At 50.0% G+C, this 27,111-nt stretch overlaps 2 protein-coding genes across 2 annotated transcripts in view; both read left to right on the top strand.

The window, feature by feature from the left end:
* LOC310832868 (multidrug and toxin extrusion protein 2-like) overlaps window positions 1-20,384 on the top strand; it is a 34,523-nt gene extending 14,139 nt beyond the window's left edge. The window contains exons 5-17 of the mRNA XM_083715142.1: window positions 320-362; window positions 1,401-1,445; window positions 2,120-2,217; window positions 3,287-3,384; window positions 3,873-3,986; window positions 5,774-5,841; window positions 7,860-7,968; window positions 8,604-8,679; window positions 9,610-9,679; window positions 11,819-11,951; window positions 15,658-15,752; window positions 17,389-17,470; window positions 19,530-20,384. Coding sequence (XP_083571268.1) covers window positions 320-362; window positions 1,401-1,445; window positions 2,120-2,217; window positions 3,287-3,384; window positions 3,873-3,986; window positions 5,774-5,841; window positions 7,860-7,968; window positions 8,604-8,679; window positions 9,610-9,679; window positions 11,819-11,951; window positions 15,658-15,752; window positions 17,389-17,470; window positions 19,530-19,762 — 1,264 coding nt within the window. The 3' untranslated portion in view covers window positions 19,763-20,384. The remainder of the gene's footprint in view (window positions 1-319; window positions 363-1,400; window positions 1,446-2,119; window positions 2,218-3,286; window positions 3,385-3,872; window positions 3,987-5,773; window positions 5,842-7,859; window positions 7,969-8,603; window positions 8,680-9,609; window positions 9,680-11,818; window positions 11,952-15,657; window positions 15,753-17,388; window positions 17,471-19,529) is intronic.
* Window positions 20,385-25,288: 4,904 nt separating this feature from the next.
* Window positions 25,289-27,111, top strand: part of NXN (nucleoredoxin) — a 68,676-nt gene continuing 66,853 nt past the window's right edge. Inside the window, exon 1 of the mRNA XM_083715208.1 lies at window positions 25,289-25,823. Within this exon, the coding sequence (XP_083571334.1) occupies window positions 25,398-25,823 (426 nt within the window). The 5' untranslated portion in view covers window positions 25,289-25,397. The remainder of the gene's footprint in view (window positions 25,824-27,111) is intronic.

Below are 27,111 nucleotides of genomic sequence, written 5' to 3'. Positions count from 1 at the left end.
GGGCCGAGGTTGAAGAAGCCTGCTATAAACCTAACCTGCAGGGCTGTTGTGAGGCTAAAAGGGGGGGGGGGAGAAGAGCCATGCACACCAGCTCCTTGGAGGACAAGGTGAACTATAAACGGAATGATAGATAGATGAATAATGGCATGAACTGGAGCCTCCAGATCTGGGAGTCTACCTCTGGATGACTATCTGCAGGGTTGAATCCTTGGTTTGGATTCTCCTAGACCTGCGAGCTTCCGTTGCAGCCAATGGACCCGTTAAGTTCCTATCCGCTGTGCCTGGGAAGAAGAATAAAATTTCTGTTGATGTCTTTCAGGTTGACTCAGGTTTACGTGATGATATTTATTCCAGCACTCCCAGTAAGTGTTGTTTCTTTAAAAAATAAAAAAATCTCCCTTTCTTTGCTCTCTGCACCCCTCACCCAGATTCCTTGTTCCCGTTTACACTTGCCGTTTAAAGCAATTGCGATCTCAGAAGTGCCTTAAGTTCGCTTCGGGGAACTGTGTCTCAGAGATGGGGCTCGGATGTTAGTCCTTCATTTAGAAACAGATTCACACCCCGGCGTTTTCCCATATAGTTCTGGGCAGCTTCCGAAAGCAAGTCAAAATGCACAGCAGGATTTTGAGGTTTGCGGGTCATGGCTATTTAAAGGTAAAGGGACCCCTGACCCTTAGGTCCAGTCATGGCCGACTCTGGGGTTGCGGTGCTCATCTCGCTTTACTGGCCGAGGGAGCCGGCCTACAGCTTCCGGGTCATGTGGCCAGCAGGACTAAGCCGCTTCCGGCGAACCAGAGCAGCGCACGGAAACGCCGTTTACCTTCCCGCCGGAGCGGTACCTATTTATCTACTTGCACTTTGACGCGCTTTCGAACTGCTAGGTGGGCAGGAGCAGGGACCGAGCAACGGGAGCTCACCCCGTGGTGGGGATTTGAACCGCTGACCTTCTGATCGGCAAGTCCTGGGCTCTGTGGTTTAACCCACAGCACCACCCGCATCCCTGTCATGGCTATTTGGAAGCAGGCAAATCCAGGGAGGGCGATGCTGTCGATGGGCACTAGCTACGACGGCGATGATCCGCCTCTGCGGTTGGAGGCAGCTGCCGGCAATTGCAAGAGGGTGGAGAGTTCAAATCCTGCTTCCGGGCTTCCCACTGGGGTATTTGTTTGGCCTCCTAGAGAACAGGAGGCGAGAGAGATCCCCTGAGCTCTTCTGACCATCTCATGACCTGCTAATCCGCCGACATGCTCTGTGGCATCCCAGTCCAAACTGGGAATGCTGGGAATCATCTGGGGCAAGGGCAAAGGCCTCTTCGGGGCCCAGTTGCTCAAGTCAAGCCACCGCCAAAAGAAATGTAATCTAACACGGTTCTGTGGTTTATTTCCCCCCACCCTTTCCAGGCAGCTTTCATCTATCAGCTACAAACCCGTTATTTGCAAAGCCAGGTATGGACCCATTCGCCTGCTTAGGGGGAGGTTGGGGGGGTCATTGCTGCACCAAGGGGGTTGTGCAAATATTTCCTTTGGCATTTTGGATAGTCTAGGTAGTTGGCCTTGGTGAAGATTTGACGTTTTCATCCCCAAAAGTTTTTGATTTGAGTTTCTGCTGAAACGAGGCTGCATTTTAACGCTGTATTTTAACCTTGTTTTTAAGTTGTATTTTAATTGATTGTTTTATACCTGGTGTTAGCTGCCCTGAGCCCGGTCTTGGCTGGGGAGGGCGGGGTATAAATAAATTATTATTATTATTATTATTATTATTATTATTATTATTATTAGTGTTTTTGGAGTGGGGCAGGGGGAGGCCAGGCGCCAGCCGGCTCAGAAGCCCTTTCCCAGCTTCTCATTTGATTTATTCTTTAGCAGCCTAACACAGTCAAGCACATTTTGAACCGTTAAAAGACTGCTGGGGGGGGGCAGAGAGAGATGCTGAAGAAACTTTCCAAATCTTTTGTCAACCTTTCCCCAAAGGGATCCAGGCCTGAGGGCAATTCATCTGGGGTTTGGAGGTTGAGGGAGGTGGGGAGATGCAAACTGGGAGCCTTAACTGGGTGTGGGAAGGGGCTGGCTGGCTGAGGCGGTGTACTTAATTTCCCCTTTTTATTTCCCCTGGATCCCAGGCTATCCTCCTGCCCCAGGTGATCACGGGCGTCGTGGCCAATATCCTGAACGTGATCATGAACACCGTCTTCCTTTACTCCTTTGGGCTAGGAGTGGTGTAAGTTCGGGGTTCAGGGTTCAGGTCTTGTTGCTAACACAGAAATTCCTGGACAGCTTGGGATCCGGTTTGTCCTTGCGTAGACTTGTAAGATCGCTGGGGAAAGTTTTGCTCATGGTGACCCCGTGCCCTAGAGGATATCACGGGGCTGCGACCCCCAAAACATTTCCCACCCTTGCCTCTACAACAGGGGAAGCAACAGGCTGTTGACACCCTCCTTCTTTATATCCAGTCTGTGAGCCATTTTGGTGTGGACGGGGTTAGAGTAGATGGCCTTTGGGGTGCCTTCCCACAGTACAATTCTATGATTCTGTGACACGCTGGCTTATTTCAATGCTAGGCAACTGGGGGCAGTGGGAGTGTTTTATCTGCTGCGTTACGGCCCGGGCACACATATCTGTGTGCATTTAAGGGCCCCATTCCTAATTTGCGGGTTGCCATCTGATTGGATTTCACTTTGAATCTGATTTGATTTTAGGTTGCATTTTAATTGATTGCTTGTTTTTATGGTAATATGTTATATATTTGATGTTAGCCGCTCTAAGCCCGGTTTTGGCCGGGGAGGGCATGGTATAAATGAAATTCATTATTATTATTGTTGTTATTATTATTACTATTATTACTATCATTACTATTATTACTACAGTGGTACATCAGGTTAAGTACTTAATACGTTCCAGAGGTCCGTTCTTAACCTGAATCTGTTCTTAACCTGAAGCACCACTTTAGTTAATGGGGCCTCCTGCTGCTGCTGCGCCACTGGAGCCCGATTTCTGTTCTTATCCTGAAGCAATGTTCTTAACCTATTTCTGGGTTAGCGGAGTCTGTAACCTGAAGTGTATGTAACCTGAGGTACCATTGTATCTCCTCCCTAATTTAAAAAAAAAATGAAGCTAAGTTTCTAGTTCTCATGATTGCAAAGAAATCTGCTGCCAGCCCCGCCACCCACTCATAAAACTACATGGCAATGTGTTACTAGGACCACCAGCCTAAAGAAAAACCAAACCTGACGTTCTCTCAATTATTCCTTCCTCCTAACTTGCTTCAATTTTCCCTCGCTGTTTCACAGGGGCTCTGCGTGGGCCAACACGCTGTCTCAGAATTTGCAGGCCCTCCTCCTCTTCCTGTATGTGTGGTGGAAGAAGATACACAAGGAGACCTGGGGAGGTATTATTATTATTATTATTATTAATTGCTTTTTATTAATATTTATATACCACCATTCCTCCAAGGAGCTCAAAGAAGGCCACTCTCTCCCCCCCCCCCCGTTTTATTTCCTCTCAACAACCCTGTGAGGTAGGCTAGGCTTAGAAACAGCGGCCAGCCGAAGGATCACCCGGTGGCTGAGTCGGGTTTTGAACGGTGGCCTCCGAGGTCCCTAGTCCAGGACTATAACTGTGACACCCACCCCTGGGCTCTTTGCGAGGCGTTAAACCTGGGGATTATTTTTTAATTTTTGCCTTCGAGAAGGCAGCTTGGAAGGAGGGGAGAGCGAAACCCCTCTGGCAATGTCCTGTGCAGTTTGCGGGTGACTGCGGTGGGAAAAAAGCCTTTTAAGGGAGCCCCTTTGCAGTGATAGGTCAGGGTGGGTCACGTGACGCGCGCCCAATCCAAGCTTCTGGAATCTGGAAGCCTCTTTCTGCTGGTTCTTGCAGGCTGGACGCTGGACTGCTTGCAGGAGTGGGGCTCCTTCATCCGCCTGGCCCTTCCCAGCATGCTGATGATCTGCATCGAGTGGTGGACATTTGAGATCGGCAGCTTCCTGGCGGGTGAGGCTAAGGATGTGTCTCTGTCTGCTTCCCTGTCCTGCATCTCCATTCCCCTGCTTCGTACCATGCCAAGTCAACAAACCGCAGTACCCCTTTCTCGCCACGACCAGCGGTGGCACTGCAGAGCAGCACAGATCGGGCTCCCTGTTCCCTCAAGTCTTGCTGGTGCCCCAAACGCATCATTGCGCCCAGAGGCTAATCTTCCCTCTGTAGAATTACGGATCTGGCGCAGGACACTTTAACTATTGGCTTCTCCTAAACTCAGATCCCCCTGGTGTAATACCCCTAGCGCTACAAGAGTGTCACAAGTCTAAAATTGTCTATCCAAAGCTTCACTCTTGTGGTTTATCACCACAACAGCTACTCGCTTTGGGTTTTAGTAAAGAAAGCAGTCTAATTTGTCAGTGCCTAAATGATACCGAAGAGGGACGCGGGTGGCGCTGTGGGTTAAACCACAGAGCCTAGGGCTTGCCGATCAGAAGGTCAGTGGTTCGAATCCCCGCAACGGAGTGAGCTCCCATTGCTCGGTCCCTGCTCCTGCCAACCTAGCAGTTCGAAAGCACGTCAAAGTGCAAGTAGATAAATAGGTACTGCTCCGGCAGGAAGGTAAACGGCGTTTCCGTGCGCTGCTCTGGTTCTCCAGAAGCGGCTCAGTCATGCTGGCCACATGACCCGGAAGCTGTACATCGGCTCCCTCGGCCAGTAAAGCGAGATGAGCGCCGCAACCCCAGAGTCGGCCACAACTGGACTTAATGGTCAGGGGTCCCTTTACCTTTAAATGATACTGAGTGTCAGAACAACTTGGCCGCAATATGGAACTTTTGCCCATGGCGTGACTATTTTCCACCTTCCCATTTTGACTCTCTGGCACCCGATCTGCATAACCTAGCAATTCTAAAATATAGACGTGCTTTTACTCTTGCAAGATTGAATGTGTTGCCCTCGGCTGGACTCGAGGGACGATTCCAACAGATTCCACACAAAAAACACTTATGCCCCTGTGGAGATGGCAATACCGAATCGGTGGCGCATGTCCTTCTGTCTTGCACTCCTTATAGAGACGAATGAGATTATCACCCCTCTTTTGCTGTCCATTCTGGGTCGCCCAACCACTGCCCCAGTGTCCTTTCTCTTGGCAGATCAAGATGAGCAGGTGACAGCAAAGGCCGCAAGGTTTTTAGCTGGGGCAATCAGAACAAGATCCACTACAATCATACCTCGGGTTACAGACACTCCAGGTTGCGGTTTTTTTAGGTTATGGACCCGACTAAACCTGGAAGTACTGGAACGGGTTACTTCCGGGTTTCGGGGGTTGCGCATCCGCAGAAGTGCTAAATCGTGCTTTGCGCATGCGCAGAGGTGCTGAATCGCAACCTGCGCGTGCACAGATGCACCGCTATGGGTTGTGAATGCTGTGGGTTGCAAACATGCATCCCCCATGGATCACGTTCGCAACCCGAGTGTCCGCTGTATTTGACTATTGATTCAAAACCCAAACATATATTTTATATAATTACCTTTTTATTTCTGTGCTTTGTATTTTGTATTGTTGTTTTACTGCTATGGCCGATGGCTGACACAAATAAAGATTCATTCATTCATTCCTTCTTGCTGGTGCAGAGTAAGCTGTGTCCAATTGGACCAGGCCAGAACCTCCTACCCATTCACATGTCTGCCATTAAGTCTAAAGACCAGCATCTCCCGTCTCCTTATTTTTGGCCTCTGATGACTCACCTGCTTTCAGTTCTCCTCCATAATTCCTCTGTGTCTCCTTTTTCCTCCCCAAGGCATGATCAGCGTGGTCGAATTGGGCGCTCAGTCCATCATCTACGAACTGGCTACAGTCGCATATCTGGTGAGGAATTGAATTTCCTTGTACTGAGTGAGCCATTTTCGGCTAGAACTCGCCGTGCCGTTATCTCTTCACTCGAGTCTCCCGTTTTTATAAAAATTGCTGCTATTGTTCCAGTGACACCTGTTTATTTTGAATTCTCATTGCAGGTATTTGTTATACCTTAGTGGTTTGCACAACTTGGGCTTTTATACTTTGCAACACTATTTTGCAGCCCTTTTTTTGGGCATGAATCATCCCAATCAGAGATCTGCACTGATTCATCGCCAGGCCAATTTCAAGTTGTTGCTGTTGTTAATTAAATTTGTATACCGCCTGATACCCGTAGATCTCAGGGTGGTTCACAAAATAAAATTACAATATACCGTATTTTTCGCTCTATAGGGCGCACCTGACCATAGGGTGCACCTAGTTTTCAGAGAGGGAAATCAATGAAAAAAATATGATTTCCCGCCCCCCCAGCTCTGGGAGCAGCGGACAGGCTGCACGCAGCCTGTGCACTTCTCCCAGACCTTCTCCCTGCAATTGCGGGAGGTGGGGGAATTCCTCCATCTCCCGCAAAAGCCCACAGGAGGGAGAAGGGACTGACTCGGCCAGTCAGTCCCTTCTCCCTCCTTGGGGAAAAGCCCCCAAGAGCGGCGCGCTCTTTAAAGGCTGCGCGGCTCCTGCTGGCTTTTCTAGGAGCTGGGGGAATTCCGTGCTTTTGCGGGAGGTGGGGGAATTCCCCCATCTCCCGCAAAAGCCCACAGGAGCCGTGCACCCTTTAAAGAGCGCACAGCTCCTGCGGGCTTTTCGACCTTCCCGCTACCCCCCCGAGCCTGTGGGGCTGGCGGTGGGGGGAAGCGCTGCTTTCCCCCACCGCCAGCCTCAAAGACCAGACTCTCCTGGCTTCAGTGAAAGCAACGCGAAGCCTCCGGAGCACAAGCTTCGGGGGCTTCGCGTTGCTATCGCTGAAGCCAGGGAGCCTGCATTCGCTCCATAGGACGCACACACATTTCCCCTTAATTTTTGGAGGGGAAAATGTTTGTCCTATAGAGCGAAAAATACGTTAAAAAGCACAAAATACGTAATTTAAATTAAAACAAATACTATTGGTATATAAAACCCTTAACAGCTTGGGACCAGTTTACTTGTGGGAATGCTTTACTCCCTATATGCCCTTCGATCTGTAGAACTGGCACAGCTATGCTCATTTCAAACTTTTAAGAGATTGTTCTTTTAGTGTGGCATCACCTACCCCTGGGAACTCCCTGCCTATAGACATCGGACAGCTTCTTTCACTGTACACATTTTGGTGCCTCCTCCAAACATTATTTTAGGCAAGCATGTCCAGTCCTGTAGAATATTGACCTGTGTTTTAATCTGGTTGTTTTTTTAAAAAAAAATTTTTTTTGTTGATTTTAGTTATTTTTGAAGCTTTTAAATAGCTGTTTTTAACTGGGAGGAGGGATCGGTTGCTGAAAATTTCATTGCTTTGATATTTTTGTAAACCGCCTTGCGGTGGGTGGCTGTGGTTTTGTGTTCCGTTTTAAAATTCAGTGGTATATAAATTTAACGAAACAAAATAAACGTGCTTACTGAATAGGCATCACCACACACTTTTGAGTAAACATCCCTAGAATTGCACTGTTGGGGCCATATTCTCTCTCCCCCCCTGCAACGCACAGCTTCAAAAAAGAAACTCTCCAAATACAGTCATACCTCAGGTTACAGCCGCTTCAGGTTGTGTTTTTTTAGATTACGGACCCGCCGAAATTCGGAAGTACCGGAACGAGTTACTCCCAGGTTTCGGCAGCCGCGCATGCGCAGAAGTGGTAAATCGCGCTTTGCGCATGTGCAGAAGTCCAAAATCACAACCCGCACAGACGCACTGCTGTGGGTTGTGAACGCTGTGGGTTGTGAACGTGCATCCACTGTACGTTTTTTTAGCCTTAAAGGGGCTGTTGCTTTCGCTCCTCGCTCCCTTTGACTGCATAATATTTTGCCCCCTTGGTTAATCCCCTCTCCTGTCCCCCCACCAGCTACCGCAAGGCATGAGCGTTGCCTCCAGCGTCCGAGTGGGGAACGCCCTGGGGGCCGGTGATGTCCAGCAAGCCAAACTGTCCTGCATCACGGGGCTCCTCTGCACGGGTGTGTATGTCTCTTTAAGGCTGTCCCAGTCCCTCTGGCAGTGGGCGGAGCTCTCTTTCCCAGGAAGGTTTCATCCTTAAAGGGGCAGCGTCCCCTAAGCTCAGGGGCAGAGAACCCTCTATTCTCACAAGCATATTCTCATATTCTCACATATTCTCACAAGCGACCTTCTGGGGGCCGTGTGATAGTGATGGGAAGGGCCAGAGACAAAGAGATCAAGAGAGAGTGGGTGAAAGAACAGGTGCAAGGGGTTTCTTCTCACCCATTTCTATCGGCCGTCCTGCAGAACCATCTTGGGGAAGGGGGCAGGGCTTGGGGAGGTGGGGCCTGGAGTGTCCCAAGGGCCGGACAGAGAGCCACGGAGGGCCGCTTTCAGACCTGAGGTTCCCCCACCCCAGCATGAGAGATGTGCTACCTCTGAGGCACATTCAGACTATTATCAGAGGAGCTCTTTAAATACTGTTGCATTTTTTAATGTGTGACATTTTAGTGTATTTTTGGTCTTTGTTGGAAGCCGCCCAGAGTGGGCGGGGTACAGATAATTAATAATAATAATAATAATAATAATAATAATAATAATAATAATAATAATAATTTAAAAACGCTTCTGATCTGATCTCTCTCTCCTGTCCCAGGTGTGTTTGCTATGGTGTTTGCTGGCCTCCTGGCAGCCGTGAAGGACGTGGTAGCCTACGTCTTCACCAGCGACAGGTAGGTCATTCAAACCCGGAGCAGGAAATTCTTTAGGCATTGACTTGGGCAAATCGGCAGACAGCTCAGCGGTCCACGAGAGAACTTAAAAATTCCAAACTTAAAAATGGAAAGCGTAACGCTGGTGGTCAACAAAAAAGGTTTAAAGACTCTCTCAAAAGAATGTGTTTCCCTGACAACTGGGAAACGCTGGCCTGCGAGCGCTCCAGTTGGAGAACAGCCTTTGCCAAAGGCGTCATGGGCTTTGAAGACACTCGAACTCAGGACGCAAGGGAGAAACGTGCTAGGAGGAAGGCACGCTTGGCAAATCCACACTGTGATCAACTCCCGCCCGGAAACCAATGTCCCCACTGTGGAAGGACGTGTGGATCCAGAATTGGCCTCCACAGTCACTTACTGACTCACTGTTAAGACCACGTTTATGGAAGACAATCTTACTCAGCTACAAGTGGTCGCCAAAGAAGAAGTTTAAACACAAAATGCATTAAAAGAAGGACAAAACAGCAACCAATAATACATAATTATGGTGGAGAAAATTACACAAAATTTGAGATTTTGACAGGGACTAGAACCTCCAAACCCATATTTATTTGATTCGGCATTCTTTTATTACAACAGAGACATCTTTTTCAAAGCAACCCTTTTGTAAGCCTGGCAAATGCGAAACTATACTTGATGATTTGATAATGCTGATATTCTTTACTGGGACTTGGTTCTTTTAACCCGTTTTAAACTGGGCTCATCCTACGTGCCTATTTTGTAGCTTTGTTTTTCATCTTTTAATTTTTTTCTGTTATTGTTATCTCTGTTTTATATATGTTATAAAATGAAATAATGCTTTTTTTTTTAAAAAAAAAGGCTCTATAAAAAAAAAAAAAAGCTCACCTTCTTTCCCTGCCCATTCTCAGTCGTGTCTTTGCCCCCCGACAGAGAGATCATCGCCCTGGTTGCCAAAGTGATGATGATTTTTGCCCCTTTCCATCTGCTGGATGCAATAGCGGTGAGTTCAGTACAGCATGAATTGGTACCCAGGGCTCTGTGTGGCTGCAATCCCATAGTTCCAGTAGTAGTTCCACTAGGGGGCAGCACAAGCACAGAATGTGGTTCTTCCTTTTCCTGTTCTCACGTTTAAAACTTAGCAAGCTTCTAGACCTCATGTTCGTAAACATATTTTTGAAGACATTTGCCCAGACAATCTTGGCTGCCAAATAAACCTTTCCAGGGTTTGAAGATCTAGTTTTTTTATTGTCCTTTGGGTATTCTCCCAACACTGCCCCGGCCCCAGCAAGCAAAAATTTCTCACAAATAATTTTTGGATGGAATGTAAAGGGAGAGGAGTTGTTCAAATGGATTCAGCTTGCCTAATATAAGGAGCTTTCCTGTTAAAATTATTGGACTTAGCTGAGGTGGCAAAGTTGGCGTGTTTAATGAGAGAAAAACATTTTTCAATATTTACGAAAGATTGGAAACCCCTTATAGACTCTATGTGAAAAAGAAAATGGAACTGTTGATATCTGGGTTAGAATTAAACATTGGTTTATTGAACCATTGAGTCTTATCTTGGTGTGGATGTTTTAAATAATTTTCTATATATACCGTATTTTTCGCCCTATAAGACGCACTTTTCCCCCTCCAAAAATGAAGGGGAAATGTGTGTGCGTCCTAAGGGGCAAATGCAGGCTTTTGCTGAAGCCTGGAGAGCGAGAGGCGTCGGTGCGCACCGACGTCTCTCGCTCTCCAGGCTCCAGGAAGCTATCCGCAAGCCTTGCACGCCCGGAGGGAGTTCCCCCGGGCGCGCAAGGCTTGCAGGTGGCAGCCTGCAGCGCGGAGCACGGGGCGCCCTCCGGAGGACGCCCAGTGCTTCGCGCAGGTGTCCGCTTGCCTTGCACACCCAGGGGATCTCCCCCGGGAGCCGAAGGCTTGCGGGCGGCAGCACGGGGCGCCCTTTGGAGGACGCCCCGTGCTCTGCGCTGGTGTTGGCCAGCCTTGCGCACCCGGGGGATCTCCCCCCGAGAGCGCAAGGCTTGCGGGCGGAAGCCGGGAGCACAGGGCGCCCTTCGGAGGCGGCCCCGTGCTCCGCGCTGGTGTTGGCCAGCCTTGCGCACCCGGGGGATCTCCCCCCGAGAGCGCAAGGCTTGCGGGCGGCAGCTGGCAGCGCGGAGCAGGGGCGCCCTCCGGAGGACGCCCCGTGCTCCGCGCTGGTGTCGGCAAGCCTTGCGCACCCGGGGGATCTCCCCCCGGGAGCGCAAGGCTTGCGGGCGGCAACCGGCAGCACGGATCACGGGGTGCCCTTCGGAGGCCACCCCGTGCTCCGCGCTGGTGTTGGCAAGTCTTGCGCACCCGGGGGATCTCCCCCCGGGAGCGCAAGGCTTGCGGGCGGCAGCCTGCAGCGCGGAGCACGGGGCGCCCTCCAGAGGACGCCCCGTGCTCCACGCAGGTGTCCGCAAGCCTTGCGCACCCGGGGGATCTCCCCCCGGGAGTGCAAGGCTTGCGGGCGGCAGCTGGCAGCGCGGAGCACGGGGCGCCCTTCGGAGGACACCCCGTGCTCCGCGCTGGTGTTGGCAAGCCTTGCGCACCCGGGGGGCGCGTGGGGCGCCCTGAAACAGAGGGTTCCCCATGCTGCTGACTGTAGCCTGCCGCCCGACGCGCGGGGCGCCCTGAAGCAGAGCGCCCCTCGCGCCAGGCAGACATGGGCCAGCCCCACAAGCTCGGGGGACAGCGGGGAGGCGCAGCACCGCCATCCCACTGTTCCCTGACCTGGTTTTGGGGGAGAAAATAAAGGAAAATTTTTTTCCCTTTATTTCCCCCCCAAAAAAGTAGGTGCGTCCTATGGGACGGAGCATCCTATGGGACGAAAAATACGGTAACTGACAGATGAAGAATCGGAAGTTCTTTCTTTCTTTCTTTTCCCCCTTCTCCTTTCTTCATTTTTGTTTATGTTTTATTTGGATTAGATTTTTTTTAAACTTTGATAAAAAGATATTGGATATTAATCTCCCTATTTTTTTCAAACTTTAATATTTATTTATTTTTAAGAAAAAAACCTAACCCTTTGAGGTAGGCCAGGGTCTTGACGCTCTCCGACGCTGACACTGTTGCTGAACTGGTTAGCCCACTCTCCTTCTCATCCCCTCTCCAGGCCACCTGCGGCGGAATACTGAGAGGAGCTGGAAAGCAGAAGATTGGTGCCATCGCCAACGCCATCGGCTATTACACCATTGGGCTTCCCATTGGCATCACACTTATGTTTAGGTACAAGCTTGGAGTGATGGGTACGTATCTCAGCAGGCCAACGCAAGCTGACGTGGTCTGCTTAAAAAGAACAAAAAAGAAATTTAATTTAATACCTGCTGGTCATTTTTTTCTAAGAGACATCAAGGATTGTGTGTGCTTGTTCACCTCTTCCCTCCTCATCCTGTTTTCCTTTTGTGTCGTGCCTTTTTTATTATTCTAAGCCTGAGGGCAGGGACTATGTGTGTGCGTCTTTACTTACACCAGGAGCCGTGCTGATCGACGAGCAGGATATAAATGCTTTCAACAAATGAAAAAAAATATATATCAAGGCCTTTGTTTGGGATCTGCCACTAGGTCCCTTCGCTCAGCTATCTCCAAGATCCAGCCGGACCAGGTGGGAACCTGTGGCTCCTCCAGATGGTGCTGAACTACAATTCCCATCAGCCCTAGCAAGAATGGCTAATGGCCAGAGATGATGGGAGTTGTAGCTCAGCAGCATTTGGAGGGCCAAAGTTTCCCTCACACCTTTGTATTTATTATAATAATAAATAATAATAAAATTTTATTTATATCCCGCCCTCCCCAGCCGAAGCCGGGCTCAGAGCGGCTAACAACAGTAAAACGATACAACATTCTAAAATCAGTTCATTATAAAATCAGTTCAAATCAGATTCATGGCAACCATTGGGCTAGAGTTCTGTGAAGGTTGCCAAAGGAGGGGGTCAGGCTGTGCCTTGGCCAAAGGCCTGGTGGAACAGCTCGGTCTTGCAGGCCCTGTGGAAAGATGTCAAGTCCTGCAGGGCCCTAGTCTCTTGGGACAGAGCCTTCCACCAGATAGGGGCCACACCCGAAAAAGCCCTGGCTCTGGTTGAGGCCAGCCTAACCTCCCTGTGGCCCGGGACCTCCAAGATATTATTTGACCGTAAGTTTCTCTGTGGGACATACCAGGAGAGGCGGTCCCGTAGGTACGAGGGTCCTAGGCTGTATAGGGCTTTAAAGGTTAAAACCAGCACCTTGAACCTGATCCTGGACTCCACTGGGAGCCAGTGCAGCTGGTATAGCACCGGGTGAATGTGATCTCGCAGCGAGGACCCCGTAAGGAGTCTCGCCGCGGCATTCTGCACCCGCTGGAGTTTCTGGGTCAGTCTCAAGGGCAGCCCCACGTAGAGCGAGTTACAATAATCCAGTCTGGAGGTGACCGTCACGTGGATCACAGTGGCTGTGTATTACGATGCTGCCTTATGCCAAGTCAAGTTGGACAACCCAATACTACCTGCTCTGACTGGCAGAGCACCACTCACTTTGGGAACTGCTGATTTAACATTTGTTGTAGTTCCAAAAACACCTGGGGTGAGGTACACCAGGTTTGTTTGTTTTTTTAAATGATTTTTATTGGCTTTACATATAATGTAACATCAGATCCTCTTATTTTATCTCTTTGGCTCAACTGAGCCTGACGACTTCCTCCCGTCTGATGGTTTACAACAGGCACCCCCAACCTTCGGCCCGCCAGATGTTTTGGACTACAATTCCCATCATCCCTGACCACTGGTCCTGTTAGCTAGGGATGATGGGAGTTGTAGGCCAAAACATCTGGAGGGCTGCAGGTTAGGGATGTTGAATGGTTTCTTTATTTTTTTAAAAAAATACTTTTTATTGATTTTCACAAACATAACAAAATTACGGTAAATAAAACTTAAACTTTTACATTCAACGTGTTGAATGGTTTCTTTAAATATTAAGGTTCATCATTGTTTCACAAGATGTGTGTCTCTTTAAAGACCAGAGCAAATAACATGATCTAGTTTTACAGCTGTGAAGCAGTGAGTGATGTTAAGTTGTATTAATTAAGCTGTGTCAGCAATTAGGTACAGTGGTACCTCGCAAGACGAAATTAATTCGTTCTGCGAGTTTTTTCGTCTTGCAAATTTTTCGTCTTGCGAAGCACGGATTCCCATGGTATTAACGGTTTTAAGAAAAAGGAGACAAACTTGCAAGATGTTTTCATCTTGCAAAGCAAGCCCATAGGGAAATTCGTCTTGCGAAGCAACTCAAAAAACGAAAAACTCTTTCGTCTTGCGAGTTTTTCGTCTTACGAGGCATTCGTCTTGCGAGGTACCACTGTATTGTATATAAAGAGCAGCATGTAGCTCTCTCAGTCCCCTGGTGAATGGGATGGTGGATGGGTCATGCTTATTGATATAATGTAATTTAGTGTAAAAGGAGTTTTGGTTTTTGTTGTTAAAGCCTAGCAAAAATTACTTTTGCGTTTCGTGAATGTGTGGTCTCCCCAGCACGCCTTTTGCAGCGCAACTAATCTGCAAAATAACCAACAGGGGATACCTGGTTTACAAAATTAAACTTTGCATCTTTACATTTTGCTTTGTTTCCTATCCTTGTTATATCATTATAGTGGTACCTCGGGTTAAGTACTTAATTCGTTCCAGAGGTCCGTTCTTAACCTGAAACTGTTCTTAACCTGAAGCACCACTTTAGCTAATGGGGCCTCCCGCTGCTGCACGATTTCTGTTCTCATTCTTAAGCAAAGTTCTTAACCCGAGGTACTATTTCTGGGTTAGCAGAGTCTGTAACCTGAAGCGTATGTAACTCGAGGTACCACTGTACCTAAAATATTAACTTACTCAACCTGAATATGTAGCAATTTCCTCTTACAAATCTTCAGATAGCCCTGCTATAATGATGTTACCTGCTTACAATTGTCTTTCAAACATAATATAAATTTGTTCCAGTCCTTTTGGAATGCTTGGTCTCACTGGTTCTGAATTCTTCCCGTCAGTTTTGCCAGTTCTGCAAAGTCCATCTTCCTCATCTGCCACTCTGCTTTTGTTGGGGTGCACCGGGTTTGGGAAGCCTGACGTGTACACAGAATAAATAAATACTCTAACCCTACTGGATGGTTCAGGGATGCGGGTGGCGCTGTGGGTTAAACCACAGAGCCTAGGGCTTGCCGATCAGAAGGTCGGCGGTTCGAATCCCCGCCACAGGGTGAGCTCCCGTTGCTCAGTCCCTGCTCCTGCCAACCTAGTACCGTATTTTTCGCCCCATAGGACGCACTTTTTCCCCTCCAAAAATGAAGGGGAAATGTTTGTGCGTCCTACAGGGAGAGTGCAGGCTTTCGCTGAAGCCTGGAGAGCGAGAGGCATCGGTGCGCACCAACCCCTCTCGTTCTCCAGGCTTCAGGAAGCTATCCGCAAGCCTTGCGAGCCCGTCAGGAGTTCCCGCGGGCTCACAAGCTTTCAGGCAGCAGCCTGCAGCCCGAAGCACGCGGAGTCCTCCGGAGGGTGCCCCGTGCTTTGGGCAGGTGTGCGCAAGGCTTGGGGCGGCAGCCGCAGCTGGGGGGGGGGAATATATATTTTTTATTCATTCCCCCTCCCCCAAAAAACCAAGGTGCGTCCTATGGGCCGGGCAGCCTATAGGACGAAAAATACGGTAGTTTGAAAGCACGTCATGTGCAAGTAGATAAATAGGTACCGCTCCGGTGGGAAGGTAAACGGCGTTTCTGTGTGCTGCTCTGGTTCTCCAGAAGCGGCTTAGTCCTGCTGGCCACATGACACGGAAGTTGTACGCCGGCTCCCTCGGCCAATAAAGCGAGATGAGCACCGCAACCCCAGAGTCAGCCATGACTGGACCTAATGGTCAGGGGTCCCTTTACCTTTACTAGACGGTTCATCTGAGGGATCTTGTTCTCTCTCTCTCTCTCTCTCTCTCTCTCTCTCTCTCTAGGCCTGTGGACGGGGCTGATCGTCTGTATCTCCCTCCAAGCCGCCTCTTTCCTGGTCCTCGTCCTGCGAGCCGACTGGAAAAAGGCATCGGAAGAGGTGAGGCTTGAGAGCGCCGGTTCCTTTGGTTTCCATAAGTGGGCGGGTCCCAGCACCCCCGAGGGGAAAGGGGGCACCTCATGGAATCATGGAGGAGCGGTAGAGCTGGAAAGGGACCCCCAAAGGACATCTAGCTCAACCCCTTGGAAAGAAACGCGGGGGAAGAATCCTTGACGGCTGGCCACCCAACCTCCGCTTAAAAGCCAGAGGAGATCGTCTGACAGCTTCCAAGGTTGTCCGTTCCTCTGTTGAATGCCTCTTATCATCCTTCCTGATGTTTAGAGAGAATCTGCTTTCTCGCAACTTGAATCCCTTGCTTCGAGTCCTATCGTCCGGAGCAGCAGAATAATAATACAGAGGACGCTCGGGTTGCGAACGTGATCCGATGCACATTTGCAACCCACAGTGGCGTGTCTGCGCATGCACGGGTTGTGATTCGGCACTTCTGTGCAAAGCGTGATTTAATGCTTCTGCGCATGCGCGACCGCCGAAACCCGAAGTAACCCGTTCCGGTACTTCCGGGTTTCGGTGGGTGTGTAACCCCCCAAAAAAGCAACCTGAACCCAAGGTATTAATGCGCAGTCAAACCCCGGTTGTTGAACGTAATCCGTTCCGGAAGCTCGTTCGGCTTCCAAAACGTTTGACAACCGAGGCGCGGCTTCTGATTGGCTGCAGGAGCTTCGAGCAGAAGCCGCGCCGGATGTTTGGCTTCTGAAAAACGTTCGAAAACCGGAGCATTTACTTCCGGGTTTTTGGCGTTCGGGAGCCGAAACGTTCCAAAACGGAGGCGTTTGGGATCCGAGGTTTGACTGTAACAACAATAGCATCATCAATAGTAATTTTATTGTTTAAATGCTGTCCATCTAACTGGGTTCCTCCAGCCACTCTGTGCAGCTCCCAACAAAATATTAAAAAACATGTGGTCTGAGAGCTGCCCAGAGTGTTTGGTTGCTGCTGGATTGATGCAAAACACATAAAAGACAAATATCCTCTTCTGCCTTGGGGGTTGCTGAACTCTCGGCCTCACAGGAACTCTTCCTTCCTCAGTTCCCCGAAAGAGACGCAAAAGGTTTTTGTGTGTTTCTTGGGCTCTGTTTTCCTTTAGAAGTTTCCCACCCCAGTTTGTTGTTTTAAGGCAAAGGTGTGTTGTCGAGGTGTGAAAAGTGCCGTTCTGAAAACGAGGAGGCCCACAAACCTGACGATCCAAATTAAAATGCTGGGATTCTGCTCCCGGCTTCCGGCTGAGAGGCAACGGGTTGCGGCGAGCTTTCCTCAGAAGTTGGAAATCAAGACCGCTAAGCTAGCTGTGCCCATTATTCCCAGTGGGACTGTTTTGAGCAGGACTAGCATGGGAGACAGCCTTCGCAGGAGACGTACTGAAATTAGCTGCCCTTAATTAGGCGAACCCATTAACTTCAAGGGGTCTACTCTAGGTAAGATGAGAGCTGGACAGTACCCAGTACTTTTTGGAGAGATGTGCAGTTGTGAAATTATTCAGGCATCTAATGAAGGGCGACTTAATGAGCCTTGATTGGGACTTCATGGGAAATGTGTGCTATGGGTGTTAACCCCGAGATATCTGCTCTCTCTCTCGCTCCCTCTCCCCCCCCCACATCCCAAATTTTTCATCTCCTAGGCTCAGAGCCGAGCAGGGCTGACAGCCAGACTACAAACCGGCAGTTCTGAAGACATTTCTGCTAATAAACCGGTGCCTTTAGGTAATTTTTCAATGGGGGTGGGAATGAAAGGGGTTGAGAGTATGATATATATTTTTTTTGGGGGGGGAAGAGAGATGAATGGGGCTGGGAGGGATTCATTTTCCCACTTGTCCCTGATTATATATAAAGGTCAGGTGGGGCACAGAGGAGAGCAGAGCTTGCGACATTTTTCCACCTTCGCTGCATCAAGCAGTTGGTCCCTTCCTTTCCCACCCTGACCTGGCCACAGTGATCCATGTGACAGTCATCTCCAGGCTTGACTACTGTAATTCGCTCTATGCTGCAGCGAGGCTCCTCACGGGGTCTCTGCCATGGGAGCATATTCACCCAGTGCTTTTCCAGCTGCACTGTCTCCTGGTGGAGTACCGGGTCAGATTTAAGGTGCTGGTTTTGACCTTTAAAGCCCTTCACGGCCTAGGACCCTCGTACCTACGGGACCGCCTCTCCCGGTCTGCCCCACGGAGAGCCTCAAGGTCCATAAATAGCAACACCCTAGAGGTCCTGGGCCCTAAGGAAGTCAGATTAGCCTCAACCAGAGCCAGGGCCTTTTCAACACTGGCTCCAGCCTGGTGGAACGCTCTGCCTCATGAGACCAGGGCCCTGCAGGATCTGATTTCTTTCCGCAGGGCCTGTAAGACCCTGGCCTTTGAAGACCCTTGAAGCCAATTTGATTCCCTCCCCCTCTTTCTTTTTTCTTTTTTCTTTTTCCTTTCTCATGTGATGAGGCTGCATTTTAATATTTTAATGTTTCAATATTTTAATGTTGTATTTTAATCTTGTTTTTAAGTTGTATTCATTCAACTTGTTTTTATTATTGCTTGTTAGCCACCCTGAACCCAGCCTTGGCTGGGGAGGGCGGGGTATAAATAAAAATTATCATTATTAAAGTTTCGCTTTTAAAACTCAGTTCCTCGCAAGACAGCTTGATCACCATGACTGCTCTTCCCTGTGCGATACGTGGCCCAGGGCAGGTTTCCAAGGATTAAGTTCCTAGAATTGTGGGGTTGGAAGGGGCCCCCGGGGGTCATCCAGCCTAGCCCCCTGGCCATGCCGGAATAGCAGCTCACGAATCGCCGAGAGATGGCTCACCCTGGCCTCCACTTTGCTTCTTGACTCCCCTCTGCTTCTCCCTCTGTTTCTGGACTGCTCTCTGCCACGGCCTCTTCCTGCTCACTAAGCCCTGTTCGGATACCTCCTCCTCCCATTCTTCTTCCTCTTTGGGCTCTGAGCCTTCTTCCTTTGGGGGACCCCCAGCTCATTCTCCACATCTCTGCGCCCAACCAGACAATGACATACAGCAATGAAAGGGGTGAGTAAGATTGGGAAATAATAATAATTTTATTCATTCATTCATTCATTCATTCATTCCCCGCCCATCTGGCTGGATTTCCCCAGCCACTCTGGGCGGCTTCCAACAGGATATTAAAAACAGAGTAAAAGATCAAACATTTAAAATTTCCCTTAGCAGGGCTGCCTTCAGATGTCTTCTAAAAGTCAGATAGTTGTTTATTTCCTTGACATCTGGTGGGAGGGCGTTCCACAGGGCAGGTGCCACCACCGAGAAGGCCCTCTGCCTGGTTCCCTGTAACCTCACTTCTCGCAGTGAGGGAACCGCCAGAAGGCCCTCGGAGCTGGACCTCAGTGTCCGGGCAAAACGATGGGGGTGGAGATGCTCCTTCAGGTATACTGAGCCGTTTAGGGCTTTGAAGATCAGCACCAACAATTTGAATTGTGCCCGGAAATGTCCTGGGAGCCATGCAGGTCTTTCAAGACCGGTGTTATGTGGTCTTGGCGGCCGCCCCCAGTCTAGCTGCCGCATTCTGGATTAGTTGTAGTTTCCGGGTCACCTTCAAAGGTAGCCCCATGTAGAGTGCATTGCAGTAGTCTAAGCGGGAGATAACCAGAGCAGTGATGGAGAGAGAAAAGGGGCGAGAAACCCTTTCCTTTTTGCAACTGCGGCCTTACGCACTGCCGGCCCGCTGCCCGCAACCGATTTCCCCTTCCTGGATTGCGGAAAAGCCGCCCCCCTGAACTCACGACAAGATTTTCTACCCCACAGCCTACCTCACGATGGAAACTGAGGTCCCCAACGGAGATGCTCTCAGCGGCATGGACCACGTGATGGAGCACCCGCCGCAAGACCAGCTGATTCCCCCGGAAGAGCTCACTTCGTCTCGCGTGGAAGTCTTGTCCGGGAAGCAGCTCCTATTGCACCGGGGGCTGGCTGTGGCATTGGCCATCACCGTTTTGGTCGCAGGCGTCCTGATCCGCCTCCTGTTGCAGAACAGGTAAGGCGCTGAGGGGCAGCAGGCGGATCCTGTCGAGGACAGAAGACGGCTGGGAACTCTCTTCAATTTTGGAGGAACCCCTTTCTTTCCTGGGACTCAGCCAGGTGTGTGTCGCACAAAAGAGAACCACTTAGCCAGTCGCCCTTGGCCTGAAGGATGGGGGAATATTTCCTGAGCTGGCCTGAGCCGCTCTGCTTTCGTTGGGAAGAGTCAGCCGACTCAAGAAAAGTTGAGTACCACTATGAGGATGTTCAAGCGATGGGTAACTGTTACTCAGTTCTTCTTTTCCTGGAAGTTTATTTTCGACCAGACTTTCCCCCTTGCAGCTCAAATCTTTTTGGAGTCTCTCCCCACACCCCATTTTTTAAATATTTAAATAACTAGCCTGCGGTTGTTGAACCCCGAGGCGCGAGATCAAGGACTTGGTTCATGCCGCAGACTTTATTATCTTGAGATGTGGACCCTGCCGGTTTTATGCGTCGCGAGCTCGGAGCTCGTTAAGTTTCCTTTGGCAACCTCTAGCCGAAAACACACCTTTTCTGTGCCCCCCTTTTTCCCAGTAATTCTGCATTTTGGTATGGTTCAGGGTTTTTATGAATAAACCGAGTTTTTCTGAGTTATTTTAATAGATTGCCAGGTGAAGTGCTTCTTTGATGACGCGGGCAGGTGTTCTGACCCGGGTGTGTGGGAAACGTCAGCCCGAGCTGAACTACAACTCTCTTCCGCTGCAGCAAGGGTGTTGGGAGTTGTAGTTCAGCAACGTCCGGAGGGGGACAAAGGGTAAGAAGGCATCTGAGGCACACAATGAGATACAACAAAATTATGAGCACCGTTTAAAGGTAAAGGGACCCCTGACCATTAGGTCCAGTCGTGGCCGACTCTGGGGTTGCGGCGCTCATCTCGCTTTACTGGCCGAGGGAGCCGGCGTCCTAGGCTCTGTGGTTTAACCCACAGCACCACCCGTGTCCCTTGCTATTAGTATGTAGCAGAAATAGAGCGGGGAGACAGGGATCCTCGAACATCCAGATGTTGTCCAACTCTCATCAGCCCCAGCCAACATGCTCCGTCATTGAGCTACAACCCTAAGCTTGAAAATTAAAACAAGGTTCCAGTCCTCATGGTTCCCCTTTTGAATTAAGGCCCTTCCCCAGCAAGGAACCACCTGGTCATAGGAAAGCAAAAATGATTCGAAATATAACAGCACAGAAACAGCTCAATTTCAATTGTGAGTAAAGGAAAAAGAGATCAATTTGAGCTAAAAATTTGGATTCTAAAAACGGAGGTCAATCCCTTTTCGCTGTTTTAAAAGTGAAAGTAGTTACTGCTGACCGAAGCCGCAAGCAGGAAAAGCTGTCAGAAAACTTACAAGTAAGCTTTAAAAATCTTCCCTTCTTGCAGGGGGGAGGGGGGGTAACTTTACTTTAAAAAGAGAAGCCTGCATGCCGAGGATTTGAGAAACAGCTGGTGTAAAACCCAGATAAAGGCCAGGTGGATAAATATGAATGACAGATTGAATGAAAGGGATAAAAGTCGCTGGATAGAGCTGCAACCATTCCTGCGGCCACTAGGTGTCGCTTCAGCCCCGTTTAACCGCTTCTCGTTTATCTTTTTGGCAATTTGATTTTGAAAGCAAATTTGGGACCCTTTCTGCACTTGCACAAGTCAGAGAGGTCCTGGGGTTTGCTCCTGAAGCCCCTCCTTGCGTGTGTGAAAAGTCTGCCCCTTGCCACTGGTTTCTAAGTCAGCCGGGGAATTAATTAGTTCCATTATTCCTTCTAAGAGCAAATTTGGGTGGTTGAGGGCCCATCACTTTGGAAGCGAACAAGATTACATGGAATATAGAAACTTGCTGCCTTTTCCCCAAAAAGGACTCATATGCCATGGGTAGGCAAACTAAGGCCCGGGGGCCGGATCCGGCCCAATCGCCTTCTAAATCCGGCAGACGGTCCAGGAATCAGCGTGTTTTCACATGAGTAGAAGGTGTCCTTTTATTTAAAAAGCATCTCTGGGTTATTTGTGGGGCATTGGAATTTGTTCATTTGGCCCCCCAAATTATAGTCCGGCCCCCAACAAGGTCTGAGGGACAGTGGACCGGCCCCCTGCTGAAAAAGGTTGCTGACCCCGATATATGCCAAACTACACAAAGGGAACAACTCTTCTTGAATCATACGGAGGTGTCTGTGGTCAGAAAGCCCTCTTAGGGATGATGAGTGCGCTGCAACATTGAGTTGCAGTTCCCAGGGAGATCACATTAATAATAATTTACAGTTTTATTCTGGCTCCCAGCCACCCACAAGGAGTTCTAGGCTGCATAACCATTCCCTCTAGTCCTACACCTGCTTTATCCTTGCAAAAACCCCACAAGGTATGTTAGGTTGGGGCGCTCTGCATATGCTCAGAGGTGCATTTATCCGGCAACCGCAAACTCAAGCTGTGACCCAGCAGGGAAATAGATTTTAGGGGCCCCTCTCATGTAAAAACCCTCCAGCTCTGGGTTTTACTGTGCTACTGTTAGGAATAATATTGCACTCACTCTTAAAATGTGGGTCCTTAAGGACCCAAAATGATACAAACGGGAGACATCAGCAGGGGCGAAGGTTTTGCAGAGGTGCAGTGTGTGTGAAGTATTTAGGAGGGGAAATCTTAAAAGTGGGGAGCCCCCCCCCAAATAGGCCAACGCAGACTGAGCATGCTCTGTGGGCACGGAATGTTGCGTGGGGGTGGGAGTGGAATGGAGTGCCCTGTGTAAGGGCGCGGCTGGCTGATGGACTACTCCACGCTGCAACATTTTGTCGCAGTTTCTGCTGACGAATTATAAGAACTGTGGGGACTCTGGGTGAAGTTTTGATGCTGGTTTGAAGAAAACACATCGGCTTGGGCCTGCAGTACTGGCTTTTTAAAAGGAGCCTCTCCCCCCCCCCCCCGGAAAAAATGAGCACGCAGAAGGCAAATTCCCCTTTGAACTGCTCCTGGGACCTTGGCAGAGGAACACAAAGGAGTTGAATAAGCGTGAGGCATCTTCCCAGGGGGGTGGGGTGGCGATTATCTGGGTATTTATGGGGTAACCTCAAAGGCCTCCTGGCAGTAGAGAACTTTCCAGAGGTAGCCCTTATACTGGGGAATGAAAAACGGAAGCCCAAAGTGGCTCTCTTGGGCCTGTGGGTCACCCAGCAAAAGCCACACCCCAGTTTCCACCCAAATGTTTCTGCCTGCGTGGAAATGTGTCCAGGGCTCCACCCCCTTTTGCCTGCGGCTCCCAGAAAGTTGCTCAGAAGGGAATGTGGCCCTTGGGTCAAAGGTCCCCCTCCCGTCTTCTCCTTTGTAAAAGTGTGATGCGCACTCTTGTCAAACACCACACGTGCCAGTGGCGCTGTAGAAATAATGCACTTTGGACATGCTCAAGGGCACACTGTTTCCGAGTAAAACCTTCCAAGATGTTGCAGGTCTGAGGCTTCCCTCTGACAAAGGTCCAGAGAAAGCGAGGGGGAAAGCAATCTGTACATGCTCAGGAGCACTATTGAGTCAAGCAGCAACACCATAAAATTGGCCTTGCTTTATAGCACCATTAATGGCAGGCCTCTGGCCCTGACACAGATCAACATTTGGATACATACCATGTTTTCAAATGGTTTTCAGTTGTTTCAAAATTCTGGCCCTTTTTATTTTTTACAAGTGAGTTTCAAAGTAAAGGTAAAGGGACCCCTGACCATTAGGTCCAGTCGTGGCCGACTCTGGGGTTGTGGCGCTCATCTCGCTTTACTGGCCGAGGGAGCCGGCGTACAGCTTCCGGGTCATGTGGCTAGCATGACTAAGCCGCTTCTGGCGAACCAGAACAGCGCACAGAAATGCCGTTTACCTTCCCGCTGGAGCGGTATCTATTTATCTACTTGGGATTTGAACCGTCAACCTTCTGATCGGCAAGTCCTAGGCTCTGTGGTTTAACCCACAGCGCCACCTGCGTCCCAGGAGTTTCAAAAATCTGAACTAAATATTACCATGCTCACTTTCCTGAGGCGAAGTCCCCCTTGGCCACAGTAGGATTTACCTCCGAGTAGACCTGCAAAAGAGGCTCGGCCTCTAAGCGGGGGGGGGGGGGGGGGAGGGGAGGCTATAATCCCCGGCGCGTGCTTTCCTCAGGAGTAAACCCTGAGCTGTTCCCGAGCAGACATGTAACAGAGAAACATGCAACAATCCGATGGCACGATTTCCCCGGGAGTAAATCCAATGGAACATCGGACCATTTGCTCCCGAGAAAACAAGCAGAGAGAGGGAAAATCGCGCCCTACAATCCTAAAGTTCGCCTTCCTGGGAGTTTTAGTTCCATGACCACCACACCATTTGCTCCCGCGTAGACACTATAGGAAAGTGGGGGAGCATCGTGCCCCACAACCCCACTGCCCGCTTTCCCCAGGGTACACCCAACACGTGCAAACACGCGAAAGGGAGAGGATCGCGCCCCACAAACCCACTGCTACGCTAAGCCGGGAGAGCAAATCCCAAAGGAGGACCCTGCCATTTACTCCCGAGTAGACACACACAAAGAGAGCGAGTGAGCGTTTCATTTTTACATTACATTGAAATTGGAAATGTAAAGAAAAGGAAGGAACATTTTATCACATGTGCTGGACCTGCCCCAAGGTGAAAGACTTCTGGGAAAAGATATATAACGAATTGAAAAAAATGTTGAAATATACATTTATAAAGAAACCAGAGGCCTTTCTTCTTGGAATAACAGGTTTGGAATTGCCCAAGAAAGATGTAAAATTATTTTTATATGCCACAACTGTGGCTCGTATTTTGTTAGCTAAAAAGTGGAAAACCCAAGAATTACCAATGATAGAAGAATGGCAGATGAAGATGATGGATTTTTCGGAGCTAGCCAACCTAACTGGAAGAGTCCACGACCAGAAGGAGGAGGAGTATCAGGAAGATTGGATCAAATTTAATGATTACTTGGTTAAACATGTTAAGTTAAACTAACTGTAAACAGCTTGCAGATACTTAATTGGCTTAGGATTTTATTTAAGTTAAGTGATGAATTAATAGGTTTAATTTCATAATGTGAAGATCTAAGGATGTTAATGTTTTAAGTTAAATAATTTTAAGAACTATGCTTTGGAAAACCGTTAAAAGGACATGCCATGAAATTCAACCAAGGGTAAGCGAGGAAGTCACTTAGTAATGTTAATAAGTGTATTTTTTAAATCAGATTATGATTTATGTTTGTTTTATGTGTTTGTTTATAATGTTGTGAAAATCAATTTAATTTTTTTTAAAAAAAAACAGCGAGCCTCGCGCGCTACCACCATCCCCAGGGCGCGCTTACTCCCGAGCCGACCGAGGATCGGGGCCGCCGGTCCCAGAAAAGCGGGGCAGCCAGCGGGAAGAGTTAGAGAGGAGAGGGGAGGGAGCCGGCGAGGGTCTCTCCGCTGCGCAGCCCGGGGCTGCTGGGGGCGGCGTCTGCGCGGCGTCGGGGGGCGGGTCGCGGGCCGGCGAGCGCCACGCGGGGAAGGCGAGGCGGGCCGGGCCGGGAGCGCCCGCTGGCGGCGGCTGCGGCTGCCTGGCTCGGTGTGGCTGGGCTCGGCCGGCTGGCTGGCTGGCTGGCGGCGGCGGCGGGAGCTGCGTGGGGCTCGGCGGGGATGTCTTCGTCGCCGTGCGCTGCTGCTGCCGCCGCGGCGCCGCTGGCCGAGCTGCTGGGCGAGGCGCTGGCGGCGCCCGACGGCTCGGCGGTGCCCGTGGCCTCGCTGCCGGCGAGGGGTGTCTCGCTCGTGGGGCTGTACTTCGGGTACTGCGGCGCCGGCAGCAGCGCAGCCGGAGCCGCCGCCGCTGGAGCGGCAGGAACCGGAGCCGGGCCGGGCGCGCAGCTGGCCGCTAGCCTGGCCGCCTTTTACGCGCGCTTCCAGCCGGCCCGAAGCGAAGCCGGAGCCGGAGCGGCGCCGGAGCAGCGGCAGCAGCAGCGCCTGGAGATCGTCTTCGTGTCGGCCGAGCAGGATCAGCAGCGCTGGCAGGAAGCCACGCGGGCCATGCCGTGGCTGGCGCTCCCCTTTGCCGACAAGCGCCGGAAGGTGAGCGCAGCGCGGGTCGGCGGGGAACGTGGGAAGCGGGAGACACGCGTGTTGGGGCAGAGGGGGGTGGGTGGCAGGGGGCCATGTCTCTCCCTCTCTCTCTCTTTTTCTTTCTGGGAAGCGTCCATGATGGTCCGGACCCTCCTTCTCAAGCGCACATCCGTGCGCCCCTCTCCAAAAAGCGGTGTTTGGAGAGGCCGGCTTGGGGGACCATAGTTCGTGGCCTCTGGGCGCCGAGAATCACCATCCCGATATTTCTTAGGGAGAGAGAACTCCGCTAAAATGCTTTTTCCGTCGCACAATGCTGCCTGTGCGGGTTCACTCCGAAGTAAGCCCCGTGGAGTTGGGAGGAGCTTTGCTCCGAAGTAAGCGCAGCGTAGCCTGGAAAGGGAGCGCGTAACGGGCCTTACTTTTCTACCCAAACTAGTCCGCCCCCCCCCAACCCTCCACTTTGCAACATAATTTTTTGCAGCCTCGTCCTGTAAGCACGCGTTGACTTCGGAAACAAATCCTGTTGCTTTGAACGCGGTTTACTCTCCAGTAGATGCGAGGCTGGGGCGGGGTTGCTGCTGTAAAAGGAATCCATAGGAAAGCAGGCGGTGGGGTGAAGAATCCAAAAATCAAAGCACAGAAACACTATCTATGTGTCTCTTTACCTGTTGAACTTACGAGGTTTGGCACAAATCTTTTTATTTTAGCAGGAATTTTAAGTTTTCTTATTTGTTTTGCGGCTCGTTTTAAACTGGCTTTGTTTTTCCTGTATCTTGTGGTGACCTTACCTTAGACATCACCTCTTGAAGAGGCACAGAAAGGGTCAAAAGGTAGCTATTAATTACATCTACTCGGAAGTAAACCCCCATGAGTTCAGCGGGGTTTACTACCAGGCAAATGGGTGTAGTAACTTGGGTGTAGTTGAAAGAAATATATGGGGTTTTCCATGCTGCGTGAATGGGTTGTAAATCACCGTTTGGAACCTGCTGTAATTCACGGACCCCCAAATCTTAGCCTTGGTATTCAGTTTGCCAAGAGACCCCTAAAAAAAAATCCCCCACCCCAAATTTCCTCCTCTAACCAGATATCCTGTCTTTAAATAATTTGCTGAAGGTTCCCCGTCCCTGAAATCCTCTATTCCAATTCCAGCTGTGTTAATCCAGATTAAATTCCATTTTTTTATTCCGGTTTTAGTGAAACGGATAAGGATGTTTGGCTGTTGCAAGGAGCTGGCGTAAACCGCCCAACCCATTTTTCAATTCTTTACGCATCTTAATTTGGGTGGGTGGGACCTACT

The sequence above is a fragment of the Podarcis gaigeae genome (assembly GCF_964106915.1).
Source record: "Podarcis gaigeae genome assembly, chromosome: 15".
Classification (NCBI taxonomy): Eukaryota; Metazoa; Chordata; class Lepidosauria; order Squamata; family Lacertidae; genus Podarcis; species Podarcis gaigeae.
This window is presented reverse-complemented; position numbering and strand designations above follow the sequence as displayed.